Source organism: Lynx rufus, unplaced genomic scaffold (genome assembly GCF_022079265.1).
Source record: "Lynx rufus isolate CCGP_SWC_20201006 ecotype Redwood Valley unplaced genomic scaffold, mLynRuf1.p SCAF_3, whole genome shotgun sequence".
NCBI lineage: Eukaryota > Metazoa > Chordata > Mammalia > Carnivora > Felidae > Lynx > Lynx rufus.
In genome coordinates, this window is record NW_025814845.1 from 38,422,833 (window position 1) to 38,449,311 (window position 26,479).

Genomic DNA, 26,479 nt, shown 5'->3' on the forward strand with positions numbered 1-26,479 from the left:
CCACTGTATGCATACACCACAAATTAATTTATTCACTCATCTATCCATGGATATTTGGGTTGTTCACACCTTTTTGTTATTATAAATAGTGCTGCCTGTTCATGTGCATGTATTTGTTTGAGTAGCTGTTTTCAATTGTTTGGGGTACACCTACCTATGAACAGAATTGCTGGGTCATATGGTGATTCTGTTTACCTTTTGGGGAACTGCCAAACTATTTTCCCCAGTGGCTGAAACATTTTACATCCCCTCCAGAAATGGAATGGTTGCAATTTCTCCACATCCTTGTCCACACTTGGTCTGTCTTTCTTTTTCTTTCTTTCTTTCTTTCTTTCTTTCTTTCTTTCTTTCTTTCTTTCTTTCATTTATTTATTTTGAGAGAGAGAGAGAGAGAGAGTGCACAGCAGGGACAGAAAGGGAGAGAGAGAGAGAGTCCCAAGCAGGCTCTGAACTGACAGTTCTATGCAGGCCTTGAACTCACGAACCATGCATGAGATCATGACCTGAGCTGAAATAAAGAGTCAGACGCTCAACCAGCAGAGCCACCCAGGGGCCCCTAAAAAAAATAGAAAGAAAGAAAGTCTCCCCAGCCACACTGACCTTACTGTTCATCAATGTGATTGGGATACTCCTGCCTCAGGGCCTTTGCACTTACTGTTTCCTCTGCCTAGAGCACTCTTATCCCAGATCTCCCCAGGGCTTGTACCCTCATCTGCTGTAGGTCTCTTCGTGTGTAATCTTCTTTGCCTTCAATAATACTCTAGTTACAATTGCAGCCTCTGCCCACTCTCCAGACCTCCCTCTCCCCCATTCTGCTTTAGAATTTGCTTTAGCAACACTGAAAACATTATGTTTATTTATATATAAACATCTCCCAATAGAGTGCAAGCTCAATGAGGGCATGGATTTTTTTTTTTAACATTGAGATATAATTCACATGCCACACAATTTACCTACAAAGTATACAATTTGGGGGTGCCTGGGTGGCTCAGTCAGTTAGGCATCTGATTTCAGCTCAGGTCATGGTCTTGCAGTTCATGGGCTCTGTGTAGACAGTTCAGAGTCTGGAGCCTGCTTCAGATTCTCTGTCTCCTTCTTTCTCTACACCTCCCCCCCACTCACACTCTGTCTCTCTCTCTCTCAATAATAAATAAACATTAATAAAAGGTACACAAATGCATTTTAGTATAATCACAGATTTGTCTAACCATCATTCCAATTTTAGAATATTTTCATTCATTTCTCCTTGCAAAATACATGCCCATTAGCAGTCACTCTCTTTCTTGCCATCCGCCACTCCCTCCACCCGCCATAGGCAGTGACTAATTTACTTTTTGTCTCTATAAATTTGCCTATTCTGGACATTTCATAAAATTGGAGTTATGCAATACATGGTCTTTTGTGACTGGCTTCTTTTGCTTAGCATGTTTCCAAGGTCAATGCCATAGAGTATCTGTACTTCATTCCTTTTCATGGCTCACTAGTATTCCATTGTATAGATATTCACATTTTATTTATCCATTCATCAGTTAATGGATATGAATAATGCTGCCATGAACGTTTGTATATAAGTTTTTGTGTGTATATATGTTTTCATATTTCTTGGGTATATAGCTAGGAGAGGAATTATTGGATTATAGAGTAATTCTCTGCTTAACCTTTAATTTTTTTTTTTTCAACGTTTATTTATTTTTGGGACAGAGAGAGACAGAGCATGAACGGGGAAGGGGCAGAGAGAGAGGGAGACACAGAATCGGAAACAGGCTCCAGGCTCTGAGCCATCAGCCCAGAGCCCGACGCGGGGCTCGAACTCACGGACCGCGAGATTGTGACCTGAGCTGAAGTCGGACGCTTAACCGACTGCGCCACCCAGGCGCCCCGCTGCTTAACCTTTAAAGAACTGCCAAACTATTTTCCAAACAGCTGTAAGTTTTACATTCTCACTAGCAATGTAATTTCTTCAACACTTGTTCTCTAGCCCTTTTGCCAAGACTTGTTATTATCTGTCTTTTTCATATAGTCATCCTAGTAAATGTTAAATGTCTTCATTGAGGTTTTGATCTGTATTTCCCTGATAGCTAAGATGCTGGGCACATTTTCATGTTCTTATTGGGTATTTGTGTATCTTCCTTGGAGAAATGTTTATTCAGATCTTTTGCTCTTTTTTGATTGGGTTACATATCTTTTTTTAAAGGTTTTTATTTAAATTCTAGTTGGTTAATATACAGTGCAATTAGCTTCAGGTGTAGAATATAGTGATTCAACACTTCCATACGTCACCCTGTGCTCATCATGACAAGTGCCCCCCTTAATCCCCACAACCTATTTCACCCACCCCACCCCACCTTCCCTCTGATAACCATCAGTTTGTGCTCTGTAATTAAGAGTCTGTTTCTTGGTTTGCCTCCCTCTCCCTCTCTCTCTTTCTTTTTTTTCTTTGTTCATTTATTTTGTTTCTTAAATTCCACATAGGAGTGAAATTGTATGGTATTTGTCTTTCTCTGACTTTTTTCACTTAGCACAATACACTCTACTCCATCTCTGTCATCACAAATGGCAAGATTTTATTCTTTTTTATGGCTGAGTAATATTCCATTGTATATATATACCACATCTTCTTTATCCATTCTTCAGTCAATGGACACTTGGGCTGTTTCCATAATTTGGCTGTTGTAGATAATGGTGCTCTAAACATTGAGTCATGTATTCCTTTCAATTAGTATTTTTATATTCTTTGGGAAAATACCTAGTAGTGCAATTGCTGTGTTAGAGGGTAGTTCTATTCTTAACTTTTTGAGGAACCTCCATACTGTTTTCCAGAGCGGCTGCACCAGTTTGCATTCCCACCAGTGGTGCAAGAGGGTTCCCCTTTCTCTCTCTGTTCTTTCTTGTGTTGTTAATTTAAGCCGTTTGACAGGTGTGAGGTGGTATCTCATTGTGGTTTTGATTTGTATTTCCCTGACGATGAGTGATGTTGAGCATCTTTGCATATGTCAGTTGGCCATCTGGATGTCTTCTTTGGCAAAGTGCCTATTCATGTCTTCTGTCCGTTTCTTCACTGGATTATTTGTTTTTTGGGTGTTGAGTTTGATAAGTCCTTTATATATTTTGGATATCAGATATGTCATTTGCAAATATATTCTCTCATTCTGTATGTTGCCTTTTATTTTTGTTGATTTGTTCCTTGGCTGTGCAGAAGTTTTTTAATTTGATGAAGTCCCAATAGTTTATTTTTACTTTTGTTTCCCTTGCTTTAGGATATTTATTTATTTATTATTTATTTTGAGAGAGAGAGAGAAAGTGTGAGTGGGGGAGGGACAGAGACAGAGGGGGAGAGAATCCTAAGCAGTCTCCGCATTGTCAGTACACAGCCTGATGTGGGGCTTGAACTCAAGAACCATAAGATCATGACCTGAGCCAACGTCGGACACTTAACCCACTGATCCACCCAAGTGCCCCCTCAGGACACGTATTTAGTAGGAATTTGCTATAGCCAATGTCAAAGAGGTTACTGCCTGTGTTCTCCTCTAGGGTTTTTACGGTCTCAGGTCTCACATTTAGGTCTTTAATCCATTTGAATTTATTTTTGTGTTTGGTGCGCGCAAGTGATTCTGTTTCATTTGCATTCTGCTGTCCAGTTTTCCCAATACCATTTGTTGAAGAGACTCTTTCCCCGTTGGGTATTCTCTCCTGCTTTGTTGAAGATCAATTGACCATATAGTTGTGGGTTGATTTCTGGGTTTTCTATTCTGTTCTATTGATATATGTATCTATTTTTGTGCTGGCACCATACTGTTTTGATCACTACAGCTTTGTAATATAAGCTGAAGTCTGGAATTGTGATGCCTTCAGCTTTGCTCTTCTTTTTCAAGGTTGCTTTGGCTCTTTGGGGTCTTTGGTGGTTCCATACACATTTTAGGATTGTTTGTTTCAGCTCTGTGAAAAACGCTATTGGAATTGCATTAATGCTGTAGGGATTGCATTAAATGTGTAGATTGCTTTGGGTTGTACAGACATTTTAACAATATTTGTTCTCCCAGTCCATGAGCATGGAATGTTTCTCCATTTCTATGTGTCTTCTTCAATTTCTTTCATCAGTGTTTTATAGTTTTCAGAGTACAGATAATCTTTTTAAAGGTATGAGAGTTCTTTATGTTGGCTAGATACAAGTCCCTTACTAGATAAATAATTTGAAAATATTTTCTCCCATTCTGTGGATTGTCTTTTTATTTTCATGATTGTGTCCTTAGTAGCACAAAAGTTTTTGGCTTTGATGAAGTCCAATTTATCTGTATTTTTCTTTTGTTGCTTGTGCTATTGGTGTCTTATCTAAGAAAGCATTGTCTAATTCAAGTTCACAATGATTTATGCCTATGTTTTCTTATAAGAGTTCTATAGTTTTATCTCTTCCATTTAGGTCCATGATTCATTTTGAGTTCATTACTGTATATGGTATGAGGGAGAAGTCCAAGTTAATCCTTTTGCCTGTGGACACCCAGCACCACTGTTGAAAAGACTATCCTTTCTCCATTGAATTGTCTTGGCACCCTTATTGAAAATCACTTAAATATTAATGCTCAGAATTTTAATTTATGCACTCTCAATTCTATTCTATTGATCTATATGTCTATCACTATGTCCGTACCACATCATCTTGACTACTGTAGCTTTGTAGTAAGTTTTGAAATTGGGAAGTGTGTATCATCCAACCTTATTCATATTTTTCAAGATTGCTTTGGCTATTTGAGGTCCCTTGAATAGCCGAACATGAATTTTTATGTTTTGTTAATCGCTGTATCCCCAGAGTTCAGCACAGTCCTGGCATATGGTAAATGCTAAACAAGTATTATTTAAATAAATACATAAATTCTCATAAAATTACAACAATAATAATTATGAAGTAGACATTTCTGGAAAAAAAACCCTGCTTAGCATTCCTTCCCTCTATTCTTCTGGAAAGAACACTCACACTATCTTAGAAAACTACCCCTTGCTAACTTCATGTTGTTCTTTTGGGGCTTCATATCATAGTATCCAATACCCCTGGCCTCAGAAGACAGTTTTTGATTCAGGGCTGGCCAATTCCATTCCATTTCCTGTCATACTGATAGGCTTTGGTATGATCATGTGAGTCAGGCCCTGCCAATCAGAGTTCTGTCCTAAGATCACACGTTTTGAGAAGTGACCCCAACTGTAAAAGAATGCACCCTACCAAGTTGAGAACCATGGGAAGAGTGTCCTGTTGAGTTCTAGTTCCCGGATCCAGTGGCCCCTGAGGCTGGACTATCTCTGCTAAGCTTGGCAGGATTCTCAATTGTATACAATGCAACGACTCTGGTTAAATTACACAGATGAGGAATTCATGGGAAGGCTTTGGGAAGCTCACAGAATGCATGGGAAGTTTGAAAAACCTAGCTGAAGCGAGAGCCAAGGAGGGTAGAGCATGATTTAGATCCTGCCGTAGAGGTTTTGTGCTTTGGACTTCCGGCTTGTGTTAGACCCTGCTACTCTTGAATTCTCTGCCCCTGGACCCTCAACCTTCCTGCAGTCAAGAAACCATCTCTAATTCACTCTTGGACCTCTGCACCATTTTCTTAAGAGGTGAAGTCCTGGATAGGAGCCTCTACTTTTCATATGTGGCCCTAGGTCAGCCACCAGGGCCCTCCTCTCAGTGCCAGGACCAGCATTCAATAAATAAATTTGCTTCTATTATTACACTTGCTTTGCCTTTTTTTGATTACCTGAGCCAAAAAATTCCCCTCTCCACCCTTTTTTTTTGGTCTTGGCTACATTGATTGAATTTCTGTCATTTACAACAAAAGAAATCTGATTAAAGGAAATAAAAATAATAGTAACAGCCACGATTTATGGTATGTTAGCAGGTAAATACTTTACATACTGTTGTATTAGTTTCCTATGGCTGCTGTAACAAAATGCCATAAATGTAGTGGTTTAAAACACACATACTTATTATAGTTCTTGAATCAGAAGTACAAAATGAGTCTCATGGGGCTGTAAAGTCAGGGTGTTGTCAGGCTGTGTTCCTCCTGGAAGGAATTCACTTACTTGCCTTTTCTAGCTTCTAAAAGATGCCAGGATTCCTTGGCCCTTCCCAGCAGCTGCTTCGCTCCGACCTCATCACATCTCCTTCTCTGACTCTGACCCTCCTGCCTCTCTCTTTCAGTTGTAAGGATCCTTGTGATTACAGAGGGCCCACTGGGAGAATCCAGGATAATCTCCCCATCTCAGAATTCTTAATCATACGTACAAAGTCCCTTTTGCCATGTTAAGTAACATATTCACAGGTTTCCCGGATGAGGGTGTGGACACGTTTGGGGTGCCATTACTCTGTCTACCACACGTCTCATCTGTTTGAGTCCTCACAACAGTTCTGTCATGCTCATTTCGAAAATAAAGGAATATTGCACAGAGAGTTCAAATAATGTGTCCCATGTTGAGCCGAAGAGCCAATGTTCAAGCCTTGGCTGCCTTTCCGAAGTCTGGGTGCGTTATGTTTTCATAACCCTTCTACCTGGCTTCAATAGCCTTGTTGGCGTGGGAGTTGTGGTGAAGGAAGAATGGAAAGGATCTGACGGATGCATCATCTTTGTGTTTCCCTTCGTGTCTGATGAATTGAGAAAAGAATGGCAGAGTCTCTCGGATCTCGGATACAGGGAAGAAAAGGAACCTAATTCTATGAATCTTATTTCCAAATGTTGGCTTATTCAGCAGCCTCCATAGGACAGCCTGCATCTCAAGCCAATAGAGCTTGGCTTATTGAAAGGGGACTCGAGTCTCACAAAACCTCAAATACCAGCTCCTTTAACAAAGCTAATAGCCACAGTGGCATGAGATATTGCATGCAGCTGAAATTCTTCAGGCCCTGGAATTAAAGGGGAAGGATATACCCAAAAGAAAGACTGTCCTTAATTTGGGAATAATACAAAGACCAATGGGAAAGTGGACTGTTATTGGCTGACAAGACGACAGAGGATTTCAAGTTGCCTGACACCCCTAAACAGGGCGTTAGGCATATTTAACATCCAGCTATGTCAGATCCAGAAAATGCTTCACCTGAAAGGCAGCCCACTAGCACTCAGCATGCAGAGACAGAATAAAAGCTGCTGACTCTTGCTTATGAAATCAATCCCACCAGCCCTCCACAGCCAAATTCTAGACAAACCAGAGCCATCTATTAACATAAGCATAAGTTGGAGTCTGCATACACTCAGGCCCAGTAGAAATCACAGGCGAACTGGTGGCAACGAGAGACACACAGAAAAGCTACTCTGTACTCTAATACTCACTTCATCCAGTCCCAGTGGACAGAATGACCGCCAGTAAGAGTGACTCAAGTCTTGATGTTATACTGAGTTTCCATTACATGCTGGAGGCAATACTAGATCATCAAAGACAGAGTTCCTGCTCTGAAGATGAGGCAGTCTTAGAGAGTAGAGGTTTCTGACATGGAGGGATGGGGGCGTGGCCGAGGGAGGAGGCCCAACAGTCTTGGGAGGAGGGAGAGCTGGACCAGCTTTGCTCTATGAGCTGGGACTCTCCAGTTGCATGTGACAGAAACTAAATTTGAACTGTAAATAGAAAATGTGATGTTGTGAGAGCAAGGCCCTGGAAAGGCGAGGCATCAGCCAAGCCTCAGAAGTGACCGGAACTAGGAACTAGAAAGCCATCATGACAAAGTCACTGCAAGGGCTGTTCCCTGTGTCTGGAAAGCTCTTCCTTTCCACTTAGTTTATTTACTACCCATCATTCATGTGTCTCCAGTTGCCTCCTCGGGGCAACCTGCCCTCTTTCCACTCATTTCTCTTACTGAATCACACCCAGAGTCCTGGCTGGTCTCTTTGAGCCTCTGGGACAAACTAGAAAATGATGACCCTTTTGGGTGGACAGTGCCCAGTGTGTCAAGAACAAAGTACCCTTTCCTCTGAGCAAACACAGCTTCACACCAAGCCCCATGGGTTGGTGAGCAGGCTGTTTAAGTGGTATTCAGCCCCCTGCCCCCATGGCTGTGCTCCATTGTGTAGTGCACAAACTGTATACCTGTGCAGAGTAGCTGAGCCAGTTCCCCTATTGTAAGCTCTTGAGGGGCACCTGGGTGGCTCAGTTGGTTAAGCTTCGGACCCTTGATTTCAGCTCACGGTTCATGGGTTGCAGCCCTACATCAGGCTCTATGCTGTCAGCACTTGACTTCTGCTTGGGATTCTCTCTCCCTCCCTCTCTCTCTCTGTCCCTCTCCCATTCACTCTCTCTAAATGAATAAACTTAAAAAAAAAAAAAACAACTGTGTACCTTTTCTGCTTATTACTTGTTAAAATAGCAATTTTAGGAAGGCCTGGGTGGCTTAGTTGGCCAAGCATCTGACTCTTGATTTTGGCTCAGGTTGTGATCTCAGGGCTGTGAGATGGAATCCTGTATCAGCCTCCACGCTGAGAATGGAGCCTGCTTAAGATTTCTCTCTCCCTGTACCGCACGTGCTCTCTCTCTCTCTCTCTCTAAAAAAACAAAAACAAAAACAAAAACAAAAAAATTTTACATTGCTTGCATGATTATTTAAGGTATGCCTCCTTTGAAATCTCATAAGCTCCATGAGGGCAGCAATTGGGTCTGTTTTTGCTCAACGTGTAATTTCTAGAGCCCAGCAGTGTCCGGCACATGGAAGGCCATTGATATTGGTCATTTCATAAATAAATGAATGAGCTAGCAAGAGATCATGTGCTCACTGGGAGTGGGAGGCATGCTGATTGGCTATCATAACTCTGTTTGATGAATGGTGGGGTGAGTAGTTCCCCAAAAGAAGCAAAAGAGGGGCAGGCCGGGCAGGAAAGCGTCCAAGCGTCCCCACCCAGCCATTGGCCTGCCTTGGGCAGTGTCTGACCAGTCACTTCTGCGTCTGTGCTTCCTCACCTGTGAGATGAGGGACTGTGCCCAGCTCATCTCTGAGATTGTCCCGCCCAACGTTCTGTTCCCTTTTGTTCTGGTTCCATTCACTCCTGCCAAGTTCCATTCTAGTGCTGAAGGTACTAAGTGGAAAAAGACATGACTGTGGGCAGCCTCAGTCAAGGAAGGCTTGATGGAGGTGAGCCTGTGCTGAGTGGGAAAGGCTGGGAGTGGGAGGAGCTGTAAAGGAGAGACAGACATGGGCAGACCTGAGGTGGGAGGCTGGCTGTGGGAAGTATGTTATTGGTGTTTGTCGGGAGTCTTTTTTTTTTCAAATGTAAATATCTTTGCAAGGGGTACTATCTTAACACATCTATGTTTCCCCTGAACTAGCTTATCCGAGAGCAGCAAGCCAGTCATGCACAAGGAGCTGAGGGAATGAGACATTGGACAGGTAAGTTTTAATCATCAAAATAGGTCCCCAATACAAGCGCCTCTAGGGTGTGTGAAGCAGGCTGGTCGCCCTGGGGTCTACACGGTGCCCTTGTGTCTTGGGCTCCAATAGTGGCAGAGTGACTCAGAGACAGGGAAGAAAGAAGTGTCTCCATTGCCTGATGCAAAAACCAGCAGGAGGAATGGGCCCTAACCCCCTTCCTGCGACTGCAGAGTGCAATAACCTCTCAGGACCGGCCTATTCTCCTTCCACTTCTTCAGGCAACCCCCCTGTGTCTGCCCTCCAGGATGTTGTTTAAACTCAAGTCTGGCTTCTTCAATCCTGCTCCTATCAGGGAACAAAGAGGTTTCTCCTTACTCACTAAGGGCGGACCTCATCCTGAAAATGTGCGCCCTCTGTCCTGGAGGGCCGGCCACCAGGCACCACAACGGGGCCCTGGACTGCTGGAAGGGGAGCCGGCAAAAGGGAGAGAAGGCTCAGCAAGGTCAAGAGGGAGGCAGGGGTAAGAGGCACAGTTTTGACCCACGCGCACTGGCAACCCTTTAAAGTCGAATTGCCCGTAACGATATTCTGCTACTTTTGGCCCTACTCTTACAGACCCCAACATGTAGTTCTGTTACCAGGTCCCCAAATAGGCCTAACAAGGAAGAGAATAAGGACACCTGGGTGCCTCAGTCAGTTAAGCGTCTGACTTCGGCTCAGGTCGTGATCTCACAGCCCATGAGTTCGAGCCCCGCATCAGGCTCTGTGCTGACAGCTCAGAGCCTGGAGCCTGATTTGGATTCTGCGTCCCGGTTTCTCTCTCTGCCCCTCCCAGGCTCGCTCTCTCTATCGCTCTCAAAAATAAGTAAATATTAGAAAAAATAAAAAAAAAAAAAAAAACAAAAACAAGGAAGAGAATAAATTTCCATACCCTGAAACTGGGAAAACCATGTTTCATGTTGCCACTGATGATGGGCAGTGAGAACACAGGACATTTGCCCCAGCCCCCTAGAGCTATGCTAGGTGTGACTGCCTACTGTTGCTGGAAAAATAGGTACGGCCTCCGCAACAGAGGACTTTGGGCTGTGTGTTGGGGGAGGGGTGGAGAGGGTGGGCACACAGCCATCTGTACAATGCTATGCAAAGAAGCAATATAGCAAAGTGATTGAAAACACGGATCTGGAGCCAGTCTGCTCGGGTTTAATTTCTCCCAGTTCAGCCATTTACTGGCTGTATGACTTTGGGGAAGTTCCTTCACCTATCTGTGCCTTAGTCGCCTCACCTGTAAAATGAGTCTAACGGAAGTTTGTACTTCTTGGGATTGTCGAGAGGATTACATGGGTTGACAGGAACACTAGAACAGTGCCCGGTGCCAAGTGAGTGGTGCTTAAGTGTTTGCCAATACAGTATTTATATCCGCCGGTCTATCATCTGCGAATCTGAAATGTGTCCCAAAGCTATAGTTATAAATTTGAATGGAGGTTTAGAACAGACTACGGTGGTGGTGTTAGAGCTTTGAAGCCAGAATACGTGATTGGGAGGTGGAGGGATGCAGAATGAAATGGACCAGTGGCAGGGGTTCAAGGTCAGACTTCCCCAGTAAATTGACCAGACTGTGGGGGTGGGGCAGGGCAGCTGGGAGGCCCGGGGTGCAGTGGGGCTGATCAGGGCCTGGGGTCAGGGAATGGATGAGAGGGTGAAACAATTAGATGAGAGGGAAGGCAAAAGGTCCCCTGTGCGCTGGGGAGGACCCCGAGTCCGAGTGTGGGTGGCTGCAGAAAAAGCAGTTTTGACTGCAACCCCGTTTGGAACTGGAGGGGAGCAAAATTTAGAAACAGAAATCTTGGGCACCTCCTCTTGCTCTTTGTCCAATAGTCCAATATCTCCATACCGTGTTGAAAATGCTGCCCCCTGTCCCGAGCCAAGCCTTCCCTTCTCTCCCACGACTCCACAGCCTGAAACTGTTCAGGTCCCCCTACTTGAGTGCAGGCCCAGAGGTCAGCCAGACTCGGGAGGGTAGTGTGGAACTCCTCTCTCATCAACAAATTACTCATAGCCACTGACTAATCCCTAAAGTGCCTGGGTTTTAAAAAGGAAATAAAAACTCAAATGAATGTCTAATCTAGGAATTCTTAATTTAGGGGGGTGATGGGGTGGGCATAGGTGGGTTTCAGGCCTTTGACAGAGTCATCATTTTCAATGCTTCCTAAAGGGGTCTGTGACTCCCAAAATGTTGGGGGCATTTGCTTTAACCTATTTGGACGAAGGCAGTGTAACAAAGTGAAGTGTAATAAGCATTCAGGTTAGTTGGAAGAAAATATTTTTCAATTGGGTAAATTAGCGATTTGTACGTGTGTGTATGTGTGCCTGTGTGTGTGTGTATATGTGTGTGTACATGCAAGCCTCCAAATTCTTTTTCTATTTTGGAACCACAGATATTTTTCTTAAATACTTGGATTCATTGCTTTCTTCCCACAACATGGCTTCTGTTGTTGGGGGGTTCTTCTTGGGGGGTTCGGGTATGAGTGTCAGGAGACTTGCAGTAGCTGAGGAAGATGTAACCGGGTTATAGGAGCTGGAATCTGCTTAGTCACAGGTGTTTTGACACCCTACATCCTCTTCCTTTCTAGAACAGGAAGTTCTTACTTCCATAACATGTTATCACCAAGGAAGTGAGCATATATTTTCCTCAGCTCCTGTCTTCCTCTTCCCTCCCCCACTTCCTACTGCTGCCTGCCGGCTCCATCCACTCTCCCAGAATGCTCCACTTTGCCATAATGAGATGCTCGGCAGCCACCGACGTCTGGAGATGGATGGGGCCTCCTGTACTGCCCTGAGAGGGATGTTAAAAAGACATTGTATTCATGGAAGCAGGCTAGAAAAGGCGAGGAGAAACGAAGAGCCTGACAGCACAGAAGCCATTGTACAAGTAAAATGGTTATTCTTTCTGCCCAAACCCTGCTAGCTGGAGTAACTGAAGCAATGCTATATTCATGAAAGTCACTATAAACGTCATGCATTGTTTAGATTCCACTGGAAAATTATACCTTCTGAGATCTAATTTAAGGCAACATCATTAGGACTTGATTAGCTCTGTGCGAATAAGGTGAAAATACCCAATTCAGAAAAGAACATGTGGTAATGAATACATTTTTGTTCAAATACTCTGTTAAGTCCCTAGGCAGGTGTGATTTCTGTAAAATAAAAGGCCCTGGGTAAAATTAAAAAAAAAAAAAAGTGCCAGTTGAAGCATTGTATAGTTGGGCTGGAGAAAAAGATTAGCAAAAAAAAAAAAAAAAAAAAAAAAAGCTTATTAATGGTACCCTAATAGTCATGTAGTCATGTGTCAAGAAATCGTGGAAGTTGGAAATAGTTTTAAAAATAAATGAAATTTTTTCTCTATATCCAGGAGAGGCAAAAAAAAAAAAAAAAAAAAGAAATTGAAATACTGATGTCAAATCTCATCAGAATTGGAAAATTCTTAGCTTTTCTGAGAGATCCCTAAAATGGCAGCTCCATAAAGAAGGAAACCAGGATTTTCTAGATAACTTAAAAACACAGACTCATTTTTGCTTGAAATAGCCCCAAGCATAAAAATTAGCCAACCAACTGTACCTCACAAGACTGCATGAGGTTCACAAAGAAAAATGTGGATGCATCACATAATTGGTGCTCATGCATTTATTTCTGCTTCCCTTTCCTACTTTTATAAATGTTTGCACATATTTTATCATATTTATCTCTGGAAGATATTACTCCCATTTTTATTTTTTTATTTTTATTTTTTTTAATTTTTTTTTTTCAACGTTTATTTATTTTTGGGACAGAGAGAGACAGAGCATGAACGGGCGAGGGGCAGAGAGAGAGGGAGACACAGAATCGGAAACAGGCTCCAGGCTCTGAGCCATCAGCCCAGAGCCCGACGCAGGGCTCGAACTCACGGACCGCGAGATCGTGACCTGGCTGAAGTCGGACGCTTAACCGACTACGCCACCCAGGCGCCCCTACTCCCATTTTTATAGATGGAGGAATTGAGGCCCAGACAAGTTTAATTCCTGTTCAAGGGTTAAAGTTGTAAGGTCTGCATCTTATTCCAGGCTGGCTCAAGGGTAATATTTAAAGACATTTTTGCCTCTGGTATAGCAGATTCAAAGTCTTTTATGCCAGTAACTGTGGCACTCAGAGAAGGGTAATATTACTTCAAAGGACAAGGAAGAGAAATTATTCACTATGGGAACACAATATATGCTTCTATTTATGTAGAATCCCCTGTAATTTGCTACAATTTGTTTAATTGTTTAGAAATTTCCTACGTACATCTGAACTTCCAGTATCAATCAATTTTCATTAAGCTAGTTTTCAAAGAGTTTGAATGACGCAGCATTGATATGGGGTCCCCATTTTCTTCTTTATTGTGTAAAGTCTCACATGTCAGTTTCAAACTAGGTTGATTTCACATTGGTGGCATGTCTTGGTGAAGAAGGCTTTTGTATCCCAACTCAGTGTTCACTGTAAACTCTAGAAAGGAGAAAGGAAGCCAACTTAATGAAACATAGTGACTGTGGAGTTAGAGACCAGCTTAGAGGAAAAGAAGGATCTGGGATGACAAGGTGGATGTGAAGGGGAAGGGTTTATTCAAGAGTATGATGAGTACTGCAACTAACAGGTATTGAGCCAGGTACTTTTATATGCTTTCCTTGTACTTATTCATTTGCTTACTTCTCACAACATAACTATGAGGTAGTTCATGTTATTTTCACTCTTTTGCAGATGAGGAAACTAAGACACAGAAAGAGGTGAAATAACGTGTCTTCTTTTAAAAAAATTTTTTTTAAATGCTTATTTATTTCTGAGAGACAGAGAGAGAGCACGAGGCAGGGAGCGGTAGAGAGGGAAACACGGATTCCGAAGCAGGCTCCAGGCTCTGAGCTGTCAGCACAGAGCCTGACACGGGGCTCGAACCCACAAACCATGAGCTCATGACCTGAGCTGAAGTCGGACACTTAACTGACTGAGCCACCCAGGCGCCCCAAAATAATTTGTCTTCTCAAGTGGAGGAGCCGATGGGTTTTTAATCCAGGCCATCTGGGTTAAGCCTATGTCTTGCTTCAGAAAAAAATGTCAAAAGTTCTGCCATGTCTAAAAATGCCCAGTGCAGAGTTGGTTCGAAAAAGTTCCATCTCTTAAGGTCTCTTTTTTTCACTTTGGGAGTTACATTACTGACCCAATAGAGGCTGATGAAAAATATGGAAGTCCCGTTAATGTGCATTATAAACCCACATGACAGGTTATCAATTCTACGAAGTAACCTGTGATGATTATAGAGGTCACTTGCTTGTGTTTCACTGTCAGTGTTCTAACCTCTAGCATAATAGGGGCAGGGGAAAAGGAAGCTGATGAAAGAAAAAGTGTGTTAAACAAGATATATGGCAAATGATGCCATCTTTTCAGCTTGTCAATCATCACCAGTTTTTTTTTTTTAATTTTTCCCCATGTTTATTCATTTTTGAGAGACAGAGAGAGGCAGAGTGTGAGTGGGGGAGGGGCAGAGAGAGAGGGAGGCACAGAATCCGAAGCAGGCTCCAGGCTCCAGGCTCTGAGCTGTCAGCACAGAGCCCTACACGGGCTCAAACTCACGAACCGTGAGATCATGACCTGAGCCGAAGTCGGAGGCTTAACCAACTGAACCACTCAGCCGCCCCAATCATCATCAGTTTTGAGGGGAGACTGTCCCTGTTAGTGACAATGGAGGAAAATGTCTACTTCTAAGCCTTTTCCATTAGCCTAATAATTGGGACATGACTATATACAGGTATTGAAAAACAAAACCTACACTTTTATTACCCTAGTAGCATCTGCAAGTGGCTATTGCAAGACTGTTCAATGTATATAAGTGAAAAGAACCATAAGTTACAGTGACATTCCTATGAAATTAAAAGCTTAAGAGCCGAAACTGTTTCCCAATAACACAGGCCTCAATGGTTAAAAGGCTAACTCCAGTAGGCCGAAGAGGCTGTCCCTTCCCACTGGTATATCAGAGTAGTGAATTTATTACATTCAGCAGAGCCTCATTAGATACTCTAGATAAATAATCTCATTAAAAAAATACCATGAAGTTGATAGTTGCTATTGAAATCAGGTCAAAGGATAAAACAGGTAAGAAGGATAGAGTAACCTGGAACTAATCTTTCTGACTCCTTTTTTCATAATATATATCTACAAAGAAAACCTGAGTCTAGATATTCAACTCGAGAATAAGGCCAGGTTTCACTATCTTTTAAAAGCACATTCATGTCCATATCATTGTATCCTTATACATAAGTCTCTTAGGTATGCAGGGCATATATTAACCTGATTAAAAAGAGGGGGAACATTATAACGCAGGGAGTTTCACTACTTAGGGACACTATTCCTTATTAGCTAGATGGCAAGTTACTGAAGCTGTCTAAGCCTCCGTTAACTTATCTGCAAATTAGGGATAATATTAGTACTCTACTGGAGTGTTGCAAGGTTAGGTGGAATATTTTAACAAGCAAAGCACGATCACATGGGAAGCAACTAAAAAAAAAGTTGTCATCATTTGGATTAGCAAACTGTCAGTTGGTTATGAGTCTGGAGAAATGAATTATCCTGACCTCTACAGATATATTACTTTGTTTTGTTTTCGTTTCCATGTAAACCCAGGTAGCCTGACTTTTGATAAGAGTGGAGTTCTACACACTCTCGCACTGCAATCTGAGGCTGAATGGATTCCTCCTTGACATGTGTTCTTTTCCATTCTCTTCAGATTTTACCAGGGGCACATTTATCTACTTATCTAAGCAGGCCCAACTTTATTTCAGTCGTAGGACAATGCCATTCTCCACTCTGTATCCCCATCCCCGACACATGCAGAAAAGCCTGCTATTGTGGGATGTGTGGAATTTGGGGAAAAGTTTCACTCTACCATGACACTCCCAAGATACTTATTAATTTTCCCTCCAAGGATTTGAATATAAATGCACAGAAGCGTAACATTATTATCTCTGTAAGCATCCCCATAAGGATCAAGTAATTTGGAAATGGCACCAGAGAGAAAAACGTTACATGTTATATTACATATTGAAAAAAAATTCTTATTGCGTTTCATAAAAAAGAAGGCAGTATTCCAGCTATGAAGTATAGAACTTGTATCAGGTTTTTATAATAACGTTCAAATGGGAAGGAAGAGTAGCTTACCCATCCTTGGAGTTTGAAGGTATGGTATGGGACAGTGTGGTACGGGGGGAAAGACCTGGTCTAGGAGGTGAGAAACCTGAGTTTAGTTACTGCTTTGCTATTAACTAGCTGAGTGATTTAGATTAGACATTTAACTTCTTGGGACCTCAAGTCTCATATTCTTAAAATGAGGAAGTTGGGTTTTCCCAAGGCTTCTCCTAGATCTAAAATTTCACATTACAGTCAACATTCCGTTCACTTTAAGGAACGACTAACTGGTGCCTACTATTTGAAAGCACTATACTAGGTGCTGGGGACATAAGATATATATAACAAGTTTCCTGCCCTCAAAGGTTTCTAGTCTTGTGGATTATTAAAATGATGGGGTGATATTTACAGAATATTATGTAATCATTTAGTTATACCTGTTTTACTATTCATTCAACATGTGGGGCAGTAAGTCTTAGCAAACTAAGAATGAACTTAGCCCCTCAATCTTCAGGCTGTAGCTGACCTACCAGAAAGATGTGTACTAATTACTAAGCCTGTTTTTCATTTGAAAATAACCATACAGGCCTGACTGAAAGTGATGCTAAGAAGTAACAAAGGCTGAACATCCTATATATTTTTGTGGACACCCTGAGCCAGTGAAGTGCTGGGTGCTAGGGGCAAAGCAGTGGGCAGATCCCTCATGTAGCTCAGCCATTATATACATTATAAAGTTTGGTGCAAAAAAATCAATACAGTAAATGGCTCCCTAGAACAAATTAGTTGTGGGTTTATTTTAATTTGGTGGTGTCAAGAAGCAACCTCCTTTCTTTGCAAAATAACTGTGTCTCAGCCCTTAAATTACCATGATCAATAAAAAACATACAAATATATATACAAAATATTATGAATTTGTGTAAACTATATATAATTTACTATTTCCTAGATATAGAGTCGGTTGAACACATAAGTGTGATAAGGATTGCAAGCACAGCTCTTAGTTCAGAGTAAGAAGGGACTTTTCTTAGAATTAGATCTGCCCAACAAGGAATGGCCTATTTCAGAGTCCGGAGGTACTTACCCATCTCTGTGAGGCCCAGCTGACAGACCTGTTAGGTTAAAAGTCACCAATATGGAGGAGATTCTTGAGAAGAAAACTGAAGTGGATAAATTCAGGTCAATTCTGAGATTCTATAATTAAGGTGAAGTGATTCATAAATGTGTTGATAGGTACAAAATTATAAGGCTGTAATTTACTCGGGAGACATTAGGGATTTATAGGGATAGAGTATACTACAACAGGAGTGGTGTGGACAGATGAACTGGTTTGATCCTGTTCTTTCAAAATATCTTGTTTTTGGTGTAACATTTATCCACTGATTTGAAACCTAAATTTCAGAACTCTGAAACTCAAAAGCCTTGGCTATAGAAATCTAAAACTTAAACGGCTAATGTTTTGTTACCAGTTGTTTGTAATATTCTTGGAGGCGGCGGGTGTGTGTGTGTGTGTGTGTGTGTGTAATGCCCTGGCTGTAGGCTGGGGCAGAGCCTTGGGATACAGGTAAGCGGTGGATGTGCCCGTGATTGGGGTAGGAGAGGGCTATCCTTCCTAAGTATCTCAAAATATTATTCTGCTACATTATGGTTAAGTGTGACGACTTGGTTGAAAAGCATTGAAAAAAATGGTTGGAACTCATAAGAATGGTGCGAGTTCTTGTCTTAGGAAACTCAGTGGTCCTAGGAATTCACTTAAATTAACACCTTCCTCTGCCAACTAACAGCCAAATGAGGCCCTCTCAGCGTCAATGAATGACAGTCTCTCAATTCAGCCAGTTGTCCTTCGAGGACTCAGAACCTATCCTCTGGACTTGCCAACATGCCAGACTGAGCCTGAAGCTGAGAGCGTGGCCCTGATTTCCTGCGTGCTGTGGGGGGGCGTATTCAGATGTGTGTATGACGACGGACAATGCCTGTTAGCATTCGAAGCCTTTAGAACAGCCCATTTGTGACCAAGGGAGAAGTGTGTTGATTCTGGAAAAGAAGTGCAATTCAAAACCGGGAAGAGGATGGATTGTTGTAATTGTTGTACAAGAAGTAGGAGTTTGTTCCTTAGAGGGTTTGCTGGAAACGAGAACGCGATGATTCTTTATTCAGTTTCCAGCAGTAGAAAACAGCTAACAAGAGAAGTCCCAGTCCAAGTTCGGAGCGGACTGGGCTTCTGTTGAGGACCGCTCCGAGGCGTGCGAGACAAGTGGGTGACGCAAGTTTGGGGCCAACTCCCCTACTCCTTGTAGCGGGACACAAGATGCCCCCAACTGTGCTTTCCCTTTACCGCTCTTCACGCAACACCACGCGTGCTTTGTTTCAGAAGCCTACCCTTCTTTCTCGGTTGGTCTGCAGCTCCACCAATCCCGCCCGTGACGGGGCGGGGCTTCAGGGTCAAGGTGGACCAATTCGCCAGCCTCGCCCCTACACGCGCTTTCGGACCCCCGGGGATGAGTGACAGCAGCCGGGTCCAACCTGCTGCTCCAGAGCGTGGCCTCCGCCAGGGGCGTTACGGGGCCGAGGCGCCGGGACCAATCGCATTGGACCTCAAGGGGCGGGGCCTCTTTGCCAGCCCCAGACCGGCGCCCTCCTTACTCCTTTTGTCAAATGAGAGGCGCGGAGGGGCGGTCCTTCGACCGAGGTTCAGCCAATGGTTGGAGGCGAGGTGGGCAGGCCGGGAGTGCTGGCGGCTGGTCCTCAGCTCCGAGCCGAGGTGCGGCGAGCCGGTGGGGGGACCGCGAGGCGAGCGCGGGAGCCTGGGCGGCGAGTGGGGTGTGAGCTGCCCGAAAATGCACTCGGATGCCGCCGCTGTCAGTGAGTAACAGAGAGCGAGCTGGCCGGGGCCGGGCGGTTGCTAGCACTCTCCACTACGCTCCCGCAGTCCCCGCCCCGCGCCTCCTGTCCCGAAACGCGCCGGGAGTCCCTGCCCGGGAGCCACCCCTTCCCCTCCCGGGGCCGGGGCGGGCGGTGACGCTGCGGGCGGCGCGGGGCGGGGGCGGGCGTGGGGGGGGGAAGGGGCCGGCCTGATGGGGGAGGGCGGAGGTGAGGGGGGTGGGGACTGGCTCCTTTTCAGTGTTGGGGGCAGGGGGGGGCGGGACGTGCGATGAAGGGCTGGGACCGGAGTGCCTGGGGTGAATGGAGGTGGAGGCGGCGGCGGGCGCTAGCGGGCAGGGCCGGGGGTGGCACCGGCGCGGGGAGAGAGGGAGGGAGCGAGCGAGCGGGGCGCAGGGGTGAGGATTTCCTAGGGGCTGAGTGGTGCGGGCGGCTCCGTGAGAAAGGCGGGTGAGTGCTAGGGGAGCGCGGGGGCGGGGACAATGGGAAGAAGGCTGGATGGCGGGGGTGGGGGGGGGAACAATGCGGTGGGGGAATGGGGGCAGCGGCCGAGCGGGGCTGGAGGGCGGGCGCGGAGATGAGGGCTGATGTAACGGGAGAGCGAGGTGGTGGGAAGGATTGGGGTGTGATGGGATAGTTGGGGAGTCCGGCGGGCTGGAGAGGCATAGGGAGGGTGGTAGGGTAATTGGGAGTGGTTAAGAGGGGGGCAGACGTTGGGGTAATAGGATTGAGCAGGTGTTGGGAAGAGAGGGTAATTGGGAGTTAGAGGCGAGGAAGGAGGGGAGGGTTTGAGGTGACAGGATGGGGGCAGGGGTAGGGGAGGTGCGGTGGGGGTGTAAAGCTAGTTGGGAGGAAAGGGGGGTTGGGAGGGGCCGGGGGCAGGGGGAGGACTGTCAAGTCCACATTCGGTCCGCGCGGGGCTCAGGGGAAAGGTGGCAAACTCAGTTTTCAGGGAGGTGTTCCCTCCCCCGGATCAAGATAGGGTCCATGTAAGGGGGAGCCCTGAGCTTCGGGGTGCCGGGAGAGGAGGGGGCGGGGCTGAGGTGGAGGGGGCGGGGAGGTGCCCTGAGGTTGGCGCTGGCCGCGGTTCCCCCAGAGCGGCGGGAAGCGAGGTCAGCGCTGGCGCGGGCTCCGGCTGCGGGACTGGGAGGCGGGGCACGGGCGCGGGCTGCGGGTTTTCCGCGGCGGGAGCGGGAGGGGTCGGGCCCTGGAGACCAGGTGGGGGGCTTTGCGCAGGGGAGGTGTTGGGGTCCCAGGCAGTCCGTGGGTTTGGCAGTCTGTGACGCAGTTGTCTAATTTCTGGTCGTCAGGTGTGGACGCTGGTACCTAGAGACCCGCTTCCCTGCACGGGGGGCCTGGACCACAGGCTCCACGTAGCGCCTGCGGAGCGCGACCTCTGCCTAGCTTGCGGGGAGGACGCGTTAGGGGTTTCCTTTAGGGTCTGGCTCTAGTGGCCGGGTGTGAAGGGGAAAGGCGGTCGCGCGGAATTCTGGGACTTGTAGTCCGCGCCGCGCGGGGCCGCGGTTGGGTTGGGTGCACGTGGGTAACTGTGGAAACGAGTCCCAGAATGCTTCGCGCCTTTCGGAGCTTCCCGGCTCTGCTAACTCGTGCTTTTTCCCCAGCGGACCCGAGCGCGCTCTTGGGAATCTTCTCTTGTCCCCTGGGGCTGGAGCGATTCACTAGACCTTCTCTCTGTGTCAGCGGGAGGGGGAAAACCAAGCCAGACACAGTCCTTTTGCACTTGGGTTCTTGATTCACTAGTTGATTACTTCCTCCGGCATTTGGTGGCCTTATTTGTAATTTGTAGGGTAATGCTTAGTCTTTTATCATCTAGCCCATAGGTTTGGAAAAACATTCAAAATTCAGCACGATCTTAAAGCAGAGTTTAGGATGCTGTGTTTATTGTGGCATCGAGTGTATGTAAACACTAGTTTAAAAGGCTTAATTTTACATAAATCTCGGAATGCAGTGGAGACCAGCGTAACCCTTGTGAAGGTAGTATAGATTATGTGGTTGTATTTCTTGGGCCGTTTGGACTGCCCAGAGATAGGACTTTTTGAAAAAAAGATGGTCTTGAGTGATGGAGGAGGCTTAATGGAATTTAGGGTGGAAATGTGCCCATTCATAAAGCCAGCATGAAGACAAACAAAGGGAATATGTGATGTTTTCAGTTTTCAAGGGAATAGGGGAGCGAAGGAAGCTAGAAGAAAAACTTGGTGGAGGGCCTTAAGTTTTCATATTTTTTTTTTTTTTTTGGTTTGCTTTTAACTGCTACTGTCATTCTTTCTCTTTGCCTCTTTAATATTAGAGACCACCCTCTCAGTCTTTAGGTGCCCTCAATGCCACATCTTTTGAGGATTCCCATTACCATTTAAATACTGAATCTGTACATCACAGAATCTGTAATGTAGAGGGCCATAAGATTAGCTCAGAGATGACAGACTGATTTTATGTGATATATAAGGTATTGTGAAACTATTGGTAGCATAGTCACTAGAAGAATATTATAATGATCCTAATGATAAAATTTTACCAAAAAGTCCTAAAATTTGGAAACCTTTTAGTATGGTTACAAATATACTGAACTTGCATACTTGATTAAGTGATTAATGGTTAAATGATGGCTGAAAATTTGGGCAATGTGTAATTTTTTCAGGAAAAGATTTCTGTTTATCTTACGTTTTGCTTAATCTTGTGACGAAATATTCAGGAAGCCTTTTGTGATGTGTTACTATGTAATGTGGACATGTTTTTTAAAATATGCACTTAATATTGGAATTTGTTCTTATATAAAGGGTAAAGTGTATGAAGATGAAAACAAGAGTTACAATTGTCTTCAAGGTGGTGTTTTAAAAGAAGTATTAGCTTAGTAATTTTTCCCTTTTTATCTCTATTATATCCCAAAGGGCAGTTGCCCTTTACACACACACAGTCCCCCTCTTCTCCAGCCCCTCAAACCCTAGGTTTCTAAACCTGATCAGCTTATATTTTATGCTGTGGATTTTAGGTTCCTCTTTAATTTTGGCCTTTGGGGAGGTCCTTTCTTTTCTTTTAATTTTTTTAAATGTTTTATTTATTTTTGACAGAAAGAGACACAGAGTATGAGAGGGGGAGGGGCAGAGAGAGAGGGAGACAGGGAATCGAAGCAGGTTCCAGGCTCTCAGCCGTCAGCACAGAGTCCAGTGTGGGGCTGGAACAAGTGAACTTCGAGATCATGACCTGAGCCAAAGTGGGATGCTTAACTGACTGAGCCACCCACGCGCCCCAATGGAGGTCCTTTATTTTCATGTGAACTTATCTATGCATTTAAACAGATGTTTCTTACCCTTGGCCCAGTATTTTTTCACAGTTTTATATTGGGAAGGTTTTTAGGTTATCTTGTCTATAGCACTGCCAGCAAAGTCTCCCTCATTTTCTTCATCATAGAGAACTTCTGTACATTACTCTTTCCTTCCTCTGTTCCTCCAAGAAGTGCCCCTGCCTGTACTTGATCACATTTTTCCAGATGTTATTTATCATTATATCCCTTTCTGTTTTTATCTTTAGCTGCTCCCAGCAGCTCTTATAGTTTATTGCTTTCTTCCTGGCTAATAATACATGTTTGGTATTTTGTCATCTCAAGAATAAGGATCTCGTTAAATCAGCAGAATAAAAAATCAGCCTGTCAGAAACCGACCTCATGATTTGACCTCTGTTGTATCCATTATTGGCAAGTAACAATACACAACTAAAAATGGCATAAATAATAGAACTTATTATTGCCCAGTAGCAAGAAATGTAGAGAATAGATGATTCTGGTGCAGTGTCTGAATGATACCTGTGAAGACTCTAGGTTCTTTGCATCGCTTTCTTCCTCTCTTCTTAATATTTTGACTTCTGGAAAGCCTCGGGCTCGTTGCCTCTTGTTGGCAATGTGGTTGCTGGGGCCTCAGACATCATGCCTGTGTAAGACAGGGAAGAAAGGAATATATTTTCTTACAACTCCCCCTTAGCAGAGAGGAGTCTTCTAGAAGGTCACCTTGGAGACTCCCACCCCCCCCCCCACCCCCTTTCAGTTTCACTGAATAGAACTGATCCTATGGCACTGCTACTTGTAAGGAAGGTTGAGAAAGTGAAAGTCTGGCATTTTTCAGCTGCTTTTGTGAGATGTGGCCTGTGCTAGGTGTAAGAACAGTGAGGAAAATGCTCTGGGTCGGCAGCCTACAGGTTATATCCCTGAGCCAGCTACTTTGTCCAGCTGTTTCTGGCTTGGTCTCAGTCTTTTTTTTTTTTATCTGTCAGTTTATTTTCTGCTTCATTTTAAAACAAAGGTGACTTACTAAGTATAAATAAAAGCCTGTCAAGAGAAGGAAAATAAACTGTAGATTTACAGGCTGCATATAAATGCTTGCTATATGTTAGAAACAGGCCATATTTTGGCTCTGCGCATCCTAGCAGTCAAAACAAAGAGGAAAACAAGACTAATTAGTTTTATTCCTCTGGTTCATGAACTGCAATTCATTTACTGACCCAAGCTGGCAGCTTAGATATTTCTCATCCTTCCCCATGTCTACTGAACTCTCAGACCTATTGCCATCACCCTGGGGCTGATCCGTCTTTCCTTACGTTGTAGTGAATGGGCATTAATCCTTTTGCTAGCCTCAGCCTCCTCTCCCTTTGCCTTCCTCATCGCTAGTCCAATCATCTTTGTCCTTAGAATTCCCCTAGACAAAACGAGGGTTCCCGTTTGCTGCATGAGATACAGACTCCTCAGAACCTGGGTTTGAACCAGCTTCTGTAGTTGAAGCTCGCTTTCTTCTCCCTGAACTGCTGCTTCCTTGTCCACTGCCATCAGTGCTACTTCTGGGGAGCTTTTCCTTACCGGGTTCCTGTTCCCTCTCTAGCAGACTCATCCTCTCTCTCTGTGTTGAATCTCCAAAGTACTGTTTACTTCTGTTCTCAGTTTTAACTTCTATAACAGTAGCTGCTTGTTTACTTATTTGTCCCTTCCCCAATTAGATTATTACCCCTTGAGATCTGGGACTATCTGACTTAGTATCCACTTTGTCATCAAAGATGATGCTTTGTTTAGGTCCTCAAGTATGTATTGAATTGCACTTAAATGGTCAACTCTTAAATAGTGAATTATCTAGAAAATTTTAATTCTCCTTCCTATTTAGTATGCTTCTGAGTCTTTCATTATCTTCAGATTGTCTTCAGGGAATACAAACTTTTACTTATTCATTCTCTTTTTTAACAAAGTCAGCCATAAGCAAACCAATTTCAATTATATAAATATAAATATATTAGAGAATGCAAGCATGAGCAGGGGAGGGGCACAGGGAGAGGGAGAATCCTAAGCAGGCTCCACACCCAGCTACAGCCCCGCCTGGGGCTTGATCCCACCACCCATTAGATCAGGACCTGAGGGGCGCCTGGGTGGCGCAGTCCGTTAAGCGTCTGACTTCAGCCAGGTCACGATCTCGCGGTCCGTGAGTTCGAGCCCCGCGTCAGGCTCTGGGCTGATGGCTCAGAGCCTGGAGCCTGTTTCCGATTCTGTGTCTCCCTCTGCCCCTCCCCCGTTCATGCTCTGTTTCTCTCTGTCCCAAAAATAAATAAAAACGTTGAAAAAAAAAAATTAAAAAAAAAAAAAAAAAAAAAAAGAAAGATCAGGACCTGAGCCGAAACCAAGAGTTGGTCGCTTAGCCAGCTGAGCCACCCAGGGGCCCCGATAATATTTCTTTTTAAATACATGCAGATACCAGTTTTGAAGAATGCCTGAGGCACGGAGAAGTTCTCAAGGGGAAAGTAAAATGCTGGTGATGTACTAAGGGACCAGGAGTCTATGTGTGAAAGCACATGTTTCCATTTCAGATCTGGTGTGTAAGTCTGTGTGGAGAAGGCTAAGGCAGGGCTTGAGAAGACTGGCATTACCTCTCTTTGTTTTGTGACCAGATTCTGGTCCTTAGGGTTTATTTCGTAATGTTAACTATACATTGAGATTGCTGGAAGCTTTCTTCATTTAGATGATAAACTTTGTTAGTTGAAGGTGAATTTTCTGAGAATGTGACATTAATACTGATATCTTTTTATAGTTGGTCATCTTGCATTCGTATTAATAGCTTTTCAGAGCTTGTTCTTTTTTCTTATTCTGAGATTCAGGTTAGGAGAAGTATCTCTTGAGAATTATTCTTTTAAGCAGAATATACATTTAAAAAATATGCTTTAAGTAGAAAAAGATATCCAAACGCATTTTAAATAGAATCATGTATTTTGGCAATCATTGCATTACTGTTTCAGACCTAAGTGTTTTGTTTTTCCCCTCTTGTGTCCATTATTCTAGCAAACAGAATTTACTACTCCAGATTTGAATTATTTTTCTTTTATTTAGAAAACACTCTTAATGAGTTATTTTCAGTTTAGGAAGGTAGGCTTGTAGTTTTTGCAACTAATATACTAAAACACTAAATGATATGAAAAAGACCCCCACCCTCCCCAAATAGCATTACCTCTGGGTATGATTCCTTTTAGTTCCATCTTTGAGGGGTTTTTTTCTTGTATTTTTTTTTTTTTTTTTTGGAAAACCTTTTGCTACTTGCTGGCCCATATCGCTAGTATTATTCCCAGAGATGGTGTGCCATCCGTTTGTGTCTGTGATGGGCATTGTCAGTCTTCCGGGCCCTGGCTCTTTCTCTGGTTGGGAAACTCCTACCTTTGTAGGCAGACCTGCTCACACACACCCACCACAGAACTTGAATGTGAATGAATGGAATCTGAAGCTGGAGGCAAGGGATGGAAAGAAGCCGGGGGAGTGCCCTGAGGCCGTTTGGAGGGGATGGGCAGTGGGGGCAGCTGCCCTGGTCCCAGGGGCCAGCCAGTTCTGGCTGTGTCTGCGTGCCCTGCCGTGTGCCCGTAAGCATTGTTTTGGTTGTGTAACTTGGTTTTCTGGATTTCCTAGACATGCTGTGAATTATACGGTGGCCCTTTAAAAGAGCAGTCGCTCTCCTGTTATATTAGCTAGTTGGTTTCTGGTGCTCGAGAAGCTAAGAATTCTGAAGATCAACATCCAGACCTGTCACCGGGCCGTTCTTGGCAGAGGCCCTTGTG

At 44.2% G+C, this 26,479-nt stretch overlaps 1 protein-coding gene across 3 annotated transcripts in view; it reads left to right on the forward strand.

Annotated features, from left to right (window-relative positions):
• The first annotated feature begins 19,260 nt into the window (after positions 1-19,260).
• DCUN1D4 (defective in cullin neddylation 1 domain containing 4) overlaps positions 19,261-26,479 on the forward strand; it is a 75,720-nt gene continuing 68,501 nt past the window's right edge. The window contains exon 1 of one of the 3 annotated variants that reach the window (XR_006964320.1): positions 19,261-19,375. Coding sequence is in view for 2 of the 3 variants with exons in the window: in XM_047091317.1 (XP_046947273.1) it covers positions 19,351-19,375 (25 nt within the window). In the remaining variant the exon portion in view is untranslated. The remainder of the gene's footprint in view (positions 19,376-26,479) is intronic. The other 2 variants (XM_047091317.1, XM_047091316.1) reach the window with 2 other exon arrangements.